The 11,984-nt window shown below is 40.8% G+C and overlaps 1 protein-coding gene across 1 annotated transcript in view; it reads right to left on the reverse strand.

The window, feature by feature from the left end:
* Positions 1-11,984, reverse strand: part of LOC103525039 (intraflagellar transport protein 140 homolog) — a 37,640-nt gene that overhangs the window by 22,395 nt on the left and 3,261 nt on the right. Inside the window, exons 2-12 of the mRNA XM_026820250.1 lie at positions 11,046-11,213; positions 10,227-10,451; positions 9,549-9,807; positions 8,890-9,065; positions 6,918-7,107; positions 5,459-5,676; positions 5,353-5,427; positions 4,270-4,486; positions 3,653-3,889; positions 3,020-3,233; positions 1,871-2,074 (exon numbers count right to left, since the gene is read on the reverse strand). Of these exons, the coding sequence (XP_026676051.1) occupies positions 1,871-2,074; positions 3,020-3,233; positions 3,653-3,889; positions 4,270-4,486; positions 5,353-5,427; positions 5,459-5,676; positions 6,918-7,107; positions 8,890-9,065; positions 9,549-9,807; positions 10,227-10,451; positions 11,046-11,192 (2,162 nt within the window). The 5' untranslated portion in view covers positions 11,193-11,213. The remainder of the gene's footprint in view (positions 1-1,870; positions 2,075-3,019; positions 3,234-3,652; positions 3,890-4,269; positions 4,487-5,352; positions 5,428-5,458; positions 5,677-6,917; positions 7,108-8,889; positions 9,066-9,548; positions 9,808-10,226; positions 10,452-11,045; positions 11,214-11,984) is intronic.

The following is an 11,984-nucleotide window of genomic DNA, read 5'->3' on the forward strand; positions in this document are numbered from 1 at the left end:
AGATGGCCCTGCAGTGGGAGATAACTGGGCCGCCTATATTGGTGGTCCCGGTGTAGACAACAACGGTGATTCCAACTTTGGTGACTCTAGCGGCTTCATAAATTCCATCTTCGGTAGTGATGGCGGCCATCTATCTAACAGCTTCGGACAAATTTCTTACGATAGTAATAGTGCCCTTGTACCCAACGTCATATTTGGCAAATTTGGCACATGGTTGAAAACCAAATTAATAGGCTTTATATTCCGTAGAACTTCTCATAAGGATGACAAGCGGCCTCCTATGTTCTGGAAAGAAATAATCGATTCAAGGAAAAAACCTGACGGTACACACCATGACAGCTTCAATCGCCTTAATGAATACTTAAAACAGAGTGCTGACGCTCATTCTGCAGAATTGCGTGGCAAGAATGGTAATTATCATAAACATGATAAATTTCAGATGCACGACCCTCCTACGGACTATGGTCTTGATGACTTTTTTAACGCAGGCGAAGAACGCGACAGTCATCACTCTCACCGGTCCGGTCACAATACTCAAAGGACTCATCGCTCTACAATACCAATATTCGTACATCGTGACGAGTGACGACCATATCTAATGTACCTACATATACATATTTGAAAAAAAAAAAAAAAAAAAAAAAAAAAAAAAAAAGGATGGATTAAATTTGATCATTATTATTATAATAATTAATTTGTCTTTTACTCGAAAGGGCGAATTGATGTGGATATTTTTAATTTTTTATTTAGTTATTATCTTCAATGCAGTAATTTAGCATTATCTACTACATATTTATGCACATAACAATATTGATTTGTATAATGATATCTGTTTCAAAAGATGGCCCTGCGGTGGGAGATAACTAAACCGCCTAATATCTTACCTTGTAGTTTGATTGTAGGAGAAAGTGTTGACATCTAGAATATCTTACCTTGTAGTTTGATTGTAGGAGAAAGTGTTGGCAGCTTCGGACAAATCTCTTACGATAGTAATAGTGCCCTTGTACCCAACGTCATATTCGGCAAATTTGGCACATGGTTGAAAAATTTTGGCACATGGTTGAAAATGTTTGCAATAAAACATCTCTTAGGTCTCAATGTTGAGGAAATAATGAAAGCGCGGAAGAAACAAGAGGAGATTCGCAGATATAAAGAGACTTCAATGACACTTAATGCTGGCGAAGAGGCCACTAGGCAGGTCCACGGTGCTAACTCTAAATATGGTCAACAGCCCCCTGGTAGGTCTCGTCACAGAAATCACCCCCCTGACAGCTCCGGTCACAGTACTCAAAGTACTCATGAAACTACGACGTGGCACTTTCTAGTTAAGAAGTGAAAGTGAGAATTTGTACTTAATGATGCTTAAAAGTTAGATCCTTTAAATGGAGCAGTTGCATTTGGGTAAAATTTATGAATAAAATGTCGATTTCTATGAAAAAGGTTGTGAAAAATCCAAATATGAGGTCAAAAATCTGTTTCAAAAGATGGCCATGCAGTGGGTGAAAACTGGGGATGGGTAACGGTCACAAGCAGTCATGAGCACGGTATTAAAAGTAGTCATGAAGATCATGGTAGTCAATACTACGATACTGACAGTCGTAAGCAGTAATTACGAACATTACCCTGACAAACGAAGAATTACCAACCTCAGTGGTGTATTGGTTAGCTCCGTGGACTTCGGATCTGGAGGTTGGTGGTTCGAGTCCTAGTCAATTCATAAAATTTAGCGTAGTGCATTAAGCAGGGAACGACATTTGTGACAAGCATTTATGCTCAACACAATTAAAATTCCTTTCCATTATTTTAAAATAGAATATCTTACCTTGTAGTTTGATTGTAGGAGAAAGTGTTGACATCTAGAATATCTTACCTTGTTGTTTGATTGTAGGAGAAAGTGTTTACGACTCCTACATCTAGCAGACACACATTCAGAATAGGTGAGGGTAGAAGATTAGTGTAGGCAACTGTTAGGGACACTTGAGTCGCGTTGCTATTGATACGGCATTGCATTACCTCACCGAGGTTTGGAATCAGAGGAGAGAGGTCCTTTGGAGATGTGACCAGCTTGGCTTCCCTGAGGGACAGTACAAATAAAAATCAGATCATGTGAGGCAGGAATGCGGCATACACACCGAAGTATCTAGTCAGTAAATGGTTTCTTCAAATAAAATTGATCCCAAGGGCAAGGAAAACCTAGACCCTTGACAAATGGAGTGTGCCCGAAGGTATGTGATGTGTTCCAATCCACTCGACCCCAGTCGTAAGCTATTAGTCTTGCCTTGGTGGTGTACTGGTCAATGGTCAAGATGTTCACCTGTTAAGCAGGAGGGCGTAACTGCAATCTCGACCGGGGTATGGACTTTCATCATCATTGCTTGAGAATGTGACTACATATTAGTAGTAGCCTACTGCTGGCGTAAAGGTTCTTTTTAGTCCTATTTGAGCTTCTTCTTGGCCTTTTCCCACTAAAGTGGGGTCGGCGTTTTTTGATAGCAGCCTCCATCTGCCTCGGTTATTTACATCTTCCTCTGATAAACTCTTCTCTTCCAGGTCCTTGTTCACACAATGTTCCCACAAATTATTAAGATTTCAACTAAAGCTAGACCATAACACATACAAACAAAAGTCAAACTATATCTACGTTTTGAACAACAAGAACTCATAAGGTGACTGGTTTCAATGGTGAAGAATGTGAACACAATTTAGGGTGAATAAAAAGGCGATTCCGTGTTCTATACAAAACTAAGTTTGTGGTGAAATGTTGGTGTGCGGTTTTAGCTTTCGCCGAATGTTGACGGCAACATAAAGAAAAGACATCCTTTTGTATCTGCCGTACATCGGGGTGATGGTCTCTAACTTTGTGGTGGTGGTGGTGTTGTGAAATCGGGTTAGAGGCAAACTACGGGATGGGCATGCTACGACACAGACCACAGGAGTCTAATGTAGCAGTTGTTTCATCGCTTTGAAATAATCACTGATTTTTTTCTTCAAGTATTTAGTCAGGGAATAACATGAATACCTCCTAGACATATCCCATACATAGAGATAGGCTGAGGCCGTGGCGACAGACACATATCGATCATTCATATCAACACACAGCACTTGGCTATCACAGCGTAGAGATTGCTTGATAGTGCCTTGTAGCGTGTGTACGGCAAGATCACCAGATAACGACAAAACCAGGAGACTCTGGTCAAATATAAGGATCCGCTCACATTCGCACCCAAACGAGCCTGAAATAGTCAGAACATATCTCGGGTTTTCATTCCAAGAATCGCGAAAGAAAGGAAATAGATTTAACATATTGACTCGCTACAAAATTTGTTAAGCAACGTTATTTGTGGTTAGTGCCTGCATAAAACGACCGCCTCTGAAAACACGTGTTGCTGGCATTTTGGGATGTACTCAGCCTCGTAAGGACAATTGCTAGTTGAGATCCCAACAGAAAAGTGACTCTCTGTTATGAACTCATCAGTTGAAAATTTGAAATGCTGTTTTCATCGGGGCAATCGCGTGCTGCAGACTTTTTCCGGCCCCACTCAGACTAGGTGAGGTTAATGTTAGGAGGCGGGAGTTTGTCACCGAATGTAGGGTCACTAAAAAGGAGCCCCTGTCACTAAAAAGCAGTAGGGAACGTGTGTGTATATTTTACCTAGAGCACTTATCGTGAGTCCAGATTCAACGGTCTCCAAACGATACACGGCCACTATTTTTCCACTCCATACCACAATGTTCTGTTTGGAGACCGCCACTCCGGCAACTTGGAACTCTGTGCTCAGTTCTGTGCTGAGATGCACAGAAGTATTGCTCGAGCTAGGTGACACAGAGGTAATGCTAAGCTGAGCTGCACTCGTCTGTACTGCAGATACCTGTAATGTAGATGAAAAAGCTTAATTAGATGAAGGTATTTCATCATCAAATCTCAAGTCGTTCCAGAAATGGTTCGACTATGAACAAAGCCTCTCCACCATATTCTATCTTTGAACTTTTCTTCATTTATTACAGTTGTTGGATCTAAAACTAAACCTCTTTTTTTTCAATGCGTTTTTTCCCCAATAAACAACTTCGACTTTTTTCTCCCAATAAATAACTCAATGTATTGGCATGGCAAGTGATTTAGAATAGAATATACCTTGTTTATACTGCCAACACAGCCCACTCAGACTAGGTGAGGTTAATGTTAGGAGGCGGGAGTTTGTCACCGAATGTAGGGTCACTAAATAGCCCCTGTCACTAAAAAGCAGTAGGAAACGTGTGTGTATATTTTACCTAGAGCACTTATCGTGAGTCCAGATTCAGCGGTCTCCAAACGGTACACGGCCACTATTTTTCCACTCCATACCACAATGTTCTGTTTGGAGACCGCCACTCCGGCAACTTGGAACTCTGTGCTCAGTTCTGTGCTGAGATGCACAGAAGTATTGCTCGAGCTAGGTGACACAGAGGTAATGCTAAGCTGAGCTGCACTCGTCTGTACTGCAGATACCTGTAATGTAGATGAAAGAGCTTAATTAGATGAAGGTATTTCATCATCAAATCTCAAGTCGTTCCAGAAATGGTTCAACTAAGAACAAAGCCTCTCCACCATGTTCTATCTTTGAACTTTTCTTCATTTATTACAGTTGTTGGATCTAAAACTAAACCTCTTTTTTTCAATGCGTTTTTTCCCCAATAAACAACCTCGACTTTTTTCTCCCAATAAATAACTCAATGTATTGGCATGGCAAGTGATTTAGAATAGAATATACCTTGTTTATACTGCCAACACAGGACTGAAAAGTACCCTCTCGCAGTCTAAACAAGGACTTCGATTTAGCAAAGTAATAATTTATTTGTATTGCTGTGATATTCCTTTAGCAAAACACAAAGAACAAATAAATCCTTTCTTCTCATGCTTGTTTAACACACTTGATCAAATTTAATTAATGACAATGGCATTAAGGTACAACAAAGGAAGGGTGTGGCTAATACCTATGGCATTCTCAACCTTCAATCCCAGTAAACAATCTCAGTGGTGTAGTGGTCAACGCGTTGGACTTCGGATCTGGAGGTTGGTAGTTCGAGGTGTATTATCATAGGTGTATTATCAAGATATAATTTTAAGTGGCTAACGATATTTGTGACAAGCATTTAAGTATGCTTAACACAATTAAAAATTCTTTTGGAGTGAACCAAGATGTTTTTCCTTCTCTCTTCGATTTCGGGACGATTAGACCCTCAGTTCCCTCTATCAAACCTCTTGAATAAGAAGAAGAAGAAGAAGAAGAAGAAGAAGAAGAAGAAGAAGAAGAAGAAGAAAAAAAAAAATCATCTACATCTTATTTTATATCACCTGAAATTCTTTTATATTACCCCGTCAGAGTAGTGTGCGCACAAGGCATGCTCCCTCAGAATATAAACACTGTTCTTAGTATTGATAGCCAGATTCGCATTGTCTACATCTTATTTTATATCACCTAAAATTCTTTTTTATTACCCCGTCAGAGTAGTGTGCGCACAAGGCATGCTCCCTCAGAATATAAACACTGTTCTTAGTATTGATAGCCAGATTCGCATTGATGAAGTTACTCTGCTTGATAAAGTTCTGCACAGTACAAGTAGCAGCTTCGTCCCAGCCAGAGGTTGATCTCTTCCAGATAATGATGTTTCCCAGGTTCGAACCCCCGCACAGGAGTTCTGAAATCAAGATAAAATCAGGACTTTTTTTGAAGAGGTTTGATACAGGGAGGTGTAAAGGTGTGTCCAAACATAGTCGACTGACGAGATGAGACTATGTTGTCGACGCAGTGTAGACGGTTCAGTCTATATCGTTCGACGGTCGGTCGACTATGTGTCGACACACCTTAACAAGGGAGGCCGTATCGTCTCGAAATCGAAGAGAGAAAAAACAGGCTGTGCCCGTTAGGATAAAGTTAAGGAAAGGAATTTTTGACTGTATTAAGCATACCTAAAATGCTTGTCACAAAAATATCGTTCCTCAATTATTACAACTAGGTCCAAAGTCCAACGCGTTAACCACTGCACCACTGAGGTTGGTTAAGGTTTGCCTCAGGCGTGAATCGAAACCTCGACCTAGTGCTTACACGGCTAACTAGCTAACTAGGCTGGCAGAAGGAGGCAAAATAATATTCTGTGACAGCCTACTTTTGGCAGCAACTTTGCACTTATTCTGTAGGTCTCTTATCTTATGTTTAATTGCCAGGTCTCAGTCAACAAAGGCCATAAAGGCCTGCACTTATTCTTTTTCAATTCATATACTGTATTGCACAATGATAAACGATTGTACGTGGTAAAAAGGCAATCAACAACAGAAACATTAAAATTGTTAAAGTAAATGACGAAACACAATATCTTAAAATAAATAAGAAACATAATACAATAAAATTGATAGAATTGAAACAACCTGGGCCCGTCCCTCCGGGAATTTTTTAGCCCGTAGTTTATTCGATCGTTGTTAAAGAAAATCAGTACTTATGTACTTACCTAATTTGTTTAAAATTCAGTTTATTATTATTATTGATTTGATTTTTGGTTTCAGAAGTAACCCCACTGAGGCTGGGTGAGGTTAATGTTAGCTTGTCGCCGAACGGTGGGCAAAGTTCTTGTCAGTAAAAACATTAGCAGTTATACCGTGACCTTAAACGTTAAGTGAACCAATAAAAAAAGAAGACTTGGGCTAGCCAATCACTAACAGGTAGACCTGACAGGTACACCTGATCAGGTCCGCCTGTCAGTTGAAATTAAACTGTCAGGTAACAGAATAGACCTAACAAGCGGACCTGATCAGGTGTACCTGATAGTGAGTGGCTGGCCTTGGATTTTTCCTGTACATTTTGGGCATAGAAAATTTTCGAGTAAAAAAGAAAAAAAAAATAAAAAAAATTGAAAATTTGTCGAAATTTAAAAAAAAATCTTACTTTTATCAGCAGAATAGGACACACTTGTCATCCATTGAGGCGGTAGCTCCCGTCCTCCCCCCTGCAGGAGGTAACTCTCCCCCGAGTCTATCTCCCAGATTCGAACCCGGAACTCTTGAGTGGGGAACGCCAGCGTGCTGTTCCCTGCCCACACGAGGCCTGTGTCATTCTTAACTCCGTTCAGTTTAACCTATGAAGAAAACACAACGGGTAAAATTTTTCAAGAAGTCTTTTTTCGAGGCTTGAAGTCAGTTTCCATGGCGTAGTAACCACTGCGCTCGCCTTGCACGCGAGAGACCCCGACGATGTCAAAAAAGTTGTATCATGGAAATGATTGATTCCGTGACTGGCTGTTGCGGGACCCACTCAGCCTAGTGAGGAAAAGAGTAGCTATGTACGTATATACTATAAAATTAAAAATGCCCACAGCGACTGATTCCAGCAAGGTAGGTAAACATTGGGTAGGATTATTGAGATACATGTTTGGAAAATCCTACCATGCTACAGTGAGCACCAAAGTTGTGATATAATAACACAAAGAAACGACATTCATTTATATATATTTTATTTAAATTACATTACCTATAGGTAGGCTTGCCAAATATCCAAAATGTCGATTCGGGACGCGAATCCGCGAACATAATTGCCAAATCCGCGAACATAATCGCAAAATCCGCGAACATAATCGCGAAATCCGCGACCATAATCGCCAAATCCGCGAACAAAATCGCCAAATCCGCGAACATAATCGCCAAATCCGCGAACATCCTCACAATAACTGTAGTTGGAGATATGTTTATTTTCATGGGACTTTTTAGTTCAACCTTCCAAACAATATGAACAGAGTACCCACAAGCCAATCATCTACTCAATTTTTCTGACAATGGATCAAAATCCTAATGCTCGTAAAGTTCTACAACCCATTCTTCATTCAGTGATTGTTGGTAAATTGTTTACCACTAGTTGCTAAAATAGCCATTTTATAACTGTTGTAATACAGTTCCTGACAAAGTAAAATTTCAACAATTTCCAACAAGTACTTAATAAATTTCAAGTCAATTCAATAAAGTTTGAATTTCAAGTTCAATGCCCAAGTACCATTTCAAATTGAGCTCACCCCAATGTCATGCTATTCAAGCTATTTAAACTGTGCTTTCTATGTGCAGTATTAGTTCAATTGATTTTGCCGTCTTATTTGGTTTCAGGGCATTCCTAAACACTAATAATTATAACAATGCAATCTCAGAAAATAATGTCAATAAGTGTCAAAGAGGGATCTAAGCTACCACTTGATGGAGCTACTTCACTACATCAAGACATCCTTGACCTTCTATTTAACCTGAATCTATTTGACAACTACAGTAGTCTGATAAATGGCTTGGATACATTTGTGCCAAACAATAAATTTGAAAAGGTTCTTTTGTTGGGATTGTTGAAAAGATCCATCATAATATTTGGCACACATGAGAAACCTTTGGTTCAACCACGATTCACTGATGTGGACAAGTTGTTTACTTTGTCAAATGAACTTATTCTTTCTCTGGTGAAATATAATCAACATGATTTGTTGCTTAAATTAATTGAGTCCATAGTGTGCTTCAGTAATTACAATTCCAGTATTATTGTGCAATATGCATTGCTCTTACATAAGTTTGGGTGTTATAAGCAAGGTTTAGCAAAGTGGAAGAGCAAACTGATGAAAGCATGACAAATTTAAACAAGTTAAGAACAAATTCTGATTTATAGAGGTACCTAATTTTAAAGTTAAAAAACGCGTCCCGAATTTTTTCTGGGACAAAAACGGAAATTCGGTACAAAACGCCCCAAAATGAAAAACTGAACGGGACGCCGGGACACCCCCTGAAATTCGGGACTGTCCCGGCCAATTCGGGACGTTTGGCAAGCCTACCTATAGGGCATTCGGGGAAAAATCGGATGAAACTCACAAGTGGGAACAGGCCTAAAGTCATACCTTTGTAACTTCAGTGAGGGCTCCGTCAGAGTCGGAAATGTAATGCCCTATGACGGGTCCCTGGGTTAAGGTAATGAGCACAGGTTGTGTGGGATGATGGAGTAGGGATCGAACCGGGGACTCGTTGCTTAGAACGTCAATATGAACTCCTTCGCCATTCACGTGATAGATATTACCTGTGGGAATAGAGAGGTGTAAAGACTGAGTTATTGAAAAGAACTACTCTTGTATGTGGTTGTTATTTGTGGTTAGACTGCGGGAGAAAAGGGACTTTTCAGTCTCAGTCTGTAAAAAAGAACAGCTCTTTTCGAGGAATTAACCAGTAAACGAGTCAAATCTTGAAAGATGTAACTCACTATTTGAAAATAGCACATATTTCCGGGAATAGAGAGGTGTAAAGACTGAGTTATTGAAAAGAACTACTCTTGTATGTGGTTATTTGTGGTTAGACTGCGGGAGAAAAGGGACTTTTCAGTCTCAGTCTGGCAGGATAAACAAGGTACGTTCTATTCTACAGTGAGTGACTTGTACAAAAGAACAGCTCTTTTCGAGGAATTAACCAGTAAACGAGTCAAATCTTGAAAGATGTAACTCACTATTTGAAAATAGCACATATTTCACTTCGATTCCATTCAACATGATTTTGTCAAACTACTCACCAGCCAAAGTTCCCACAAACAGTCCCGTAGCGTCCGTCTGGAGCCCGGGTCTCCGACCCCCTGTCCTAGGCCTCCAGGCACTGAACATATCCAATGCTCTCGCATCACCCGCCACTGCTCGCCGCGCTAAATCACTAACATCCAAACCAGGGGCGGCGTTGAGAAAAGTAAGACAGGAGGGCTCCCCAGGGAGGGGCTGCTTGTATACGAGACTGGGGGCCTGCGGGCCGCTCAGTTGCCAGCATGAGAGGAGACCGGACTAAGGGGAGATGGAAGAAGGGAGGGGGATCAGTTTTTCACACTGTTCCCATGAAAATAATAATAACAATAATAAAACGTAAGTAAAACTTTAAAATTAAAACACCAAAGATTGTTGAACACTGAGACCTGATCAGGCGTACCTAATAGGACCGCCACACATTCATCAGGTCTGTCAGATAGAAATGATCGAATTTCCAATATTTATCACAGGTTTCTTTCAGGTCACCTGAGAGACTTCTTATTGTCACCGCACATTATCAGGTAGACCTGTTCAGGCGTACTTGTCAGGTCTACCTCATAGTGAGTGGACGGCCTTAATATTCATTATTTCGAAGTGCTCCTACATTTTATGAAAATTTCACGAGCATTTTTATTTGTCAATTTTGGAATACCTAATATTATACCTCTCACACCTACCTGATCCAAACAAGCCAGTCGTGTGCCCAGTTGTGACCATTGGAGCTGCAAGATGGCTGTCCCATGTACACTAGCAATACTTATCCATTCTGAACCTCCCATCCATACTCGCAGCACACCACTAGCCCATCCTCCTACCAGTAGCTTTCTACTGGGATGCCAACAGAGCTGAGTGAGCTTGATACTTGGAATGAGAGGTGGGGTGACATCTGAGAGAGGTTCTCCCTGTAATTGAATTCAAGCTGTCAAACTTAGACTTGGCGGGGCGGAGCGCTGCCGAGCTCCTTAATATATCTTGTTTTTCCTGCTCGATTATGGCCCCAGCAAAGTAAAATATTTGGGTCAATGGAAGGAATATTTTGAAAAGGAATTTTAATTGTGTTAAACATAGGTACTTAAATACTTGTTACTCGATTCGGAAGCATGCTCAATCTGAAACAACCCAGTCGGAACGTGACGGGACGGAAACGAACCGTGTTCGGGATGTATGAGTGTGCGTGCTGCTTCAGTTTGCAAGAGTAGACCTAAAATACTAAAAAAAACTCCCTTTTAAGGTGTGTTCAAACATAGTCGACCGTCGTCGCGTGGATCGATATCGATCGACGAGGTAAATCTATCTTGTCGAGGCAGTGTGAACGGTTCAGTCGACATCGATCGACGTCCGGACGACTATGTGTGGACACACTTCAAGAGACACAGTTCGATTCTGTAAGACCTGGGGGATCAACCTACCAGTTCGTCACAAATATAGACGGAGCCTCCGTTAGATTCTTCAACATTGACGCCTACACCAAGGTAAGACCTGGGGGATCAACCTACCAGTTCGTCACAAATATAGACGGAGCCTCCGTTAGATTCTTCAACATTGACGCCTACACCAAGGAGAGGTAATTGAGAATGCCACACGACCGTCACTGCTTCATATGTGGAGCACAGGTTAACCTTGTAGTCGAAATAGACAGACATGTCTACCAGCTTTCTGGAATTCTAAAAACAATACTTCTTCTTCAAACTGCTCGACTCTCAACGCGGAGGTGCTGGGTTCGAATCCCGGCCAAGACGGAAATTTTCTAACTAAACTTTTCGATTCTTGGATAGGCAAGTATGTAATGAATGTGATTCTGCCTTTTCCCGGCCCCACTCAGGCTGGATGAGGTTATGTGAGCAGGCGGGTAGCTTGTCATTGAATAGAGGGTAAAACTCCTGTCATCAAATTGCATAATGATGTAGTTGGCATTTTTGGCAACTCGAATGGAGTCAATAAAACCAGAGTCAACCATTCAAACATAAAAAAACTCATAGTGAAAAGCAAGGGATGCAATTTCATGCGTCATAAAAGATTCAATGGCCCACTTGACCCTTGAGAATTTTTTGGCTACCAGTAGATATAAATGGTAGGTATATAGGTACTTGAAACCAGAATCCCAAAAGGTCAAAAGAAGAAGGAAAAAACAGACCTTATTTTTTTTTTTTTTTTTTTTTTTTTTTTTTTAAGATGAGTTTTTCACCGCCGTTTTTATTTCGTAGCGATGAAACAACTGCTACATTGGACGCTTGTGGTCTGTGTCGTAGCATGCCCATCCCGTAGTATGCCTCTCATCAGATGGGCGAGAAGAGACACAATACTTCCCATTTAGGTGCTGGCTCAACACGAGAACACCAGAAAGTAACCCGTTGAAATATTTGCAATCGAAAAACGAATACAAATTTTTGTCGATGGTGGGATTCGAACCCGGGACCTTCTGCATGGCAAGCAAG

This window comes from Diaphorina citri, unplaced genomic scaffold (genome assembly GCF_000475195.1).
Source record: "Diaphorina citri unplaced genomic scaffold, Diaci psyllid genome assembly version 1.1 scaffold133, whole genome shotgun sequence".
Lineage (NCBI taxonomy): Eukaryota > Metazoa > Arthropoda > Insecta > Hemiptera > Psyllidae > Diaphorina > Diaphorina citri.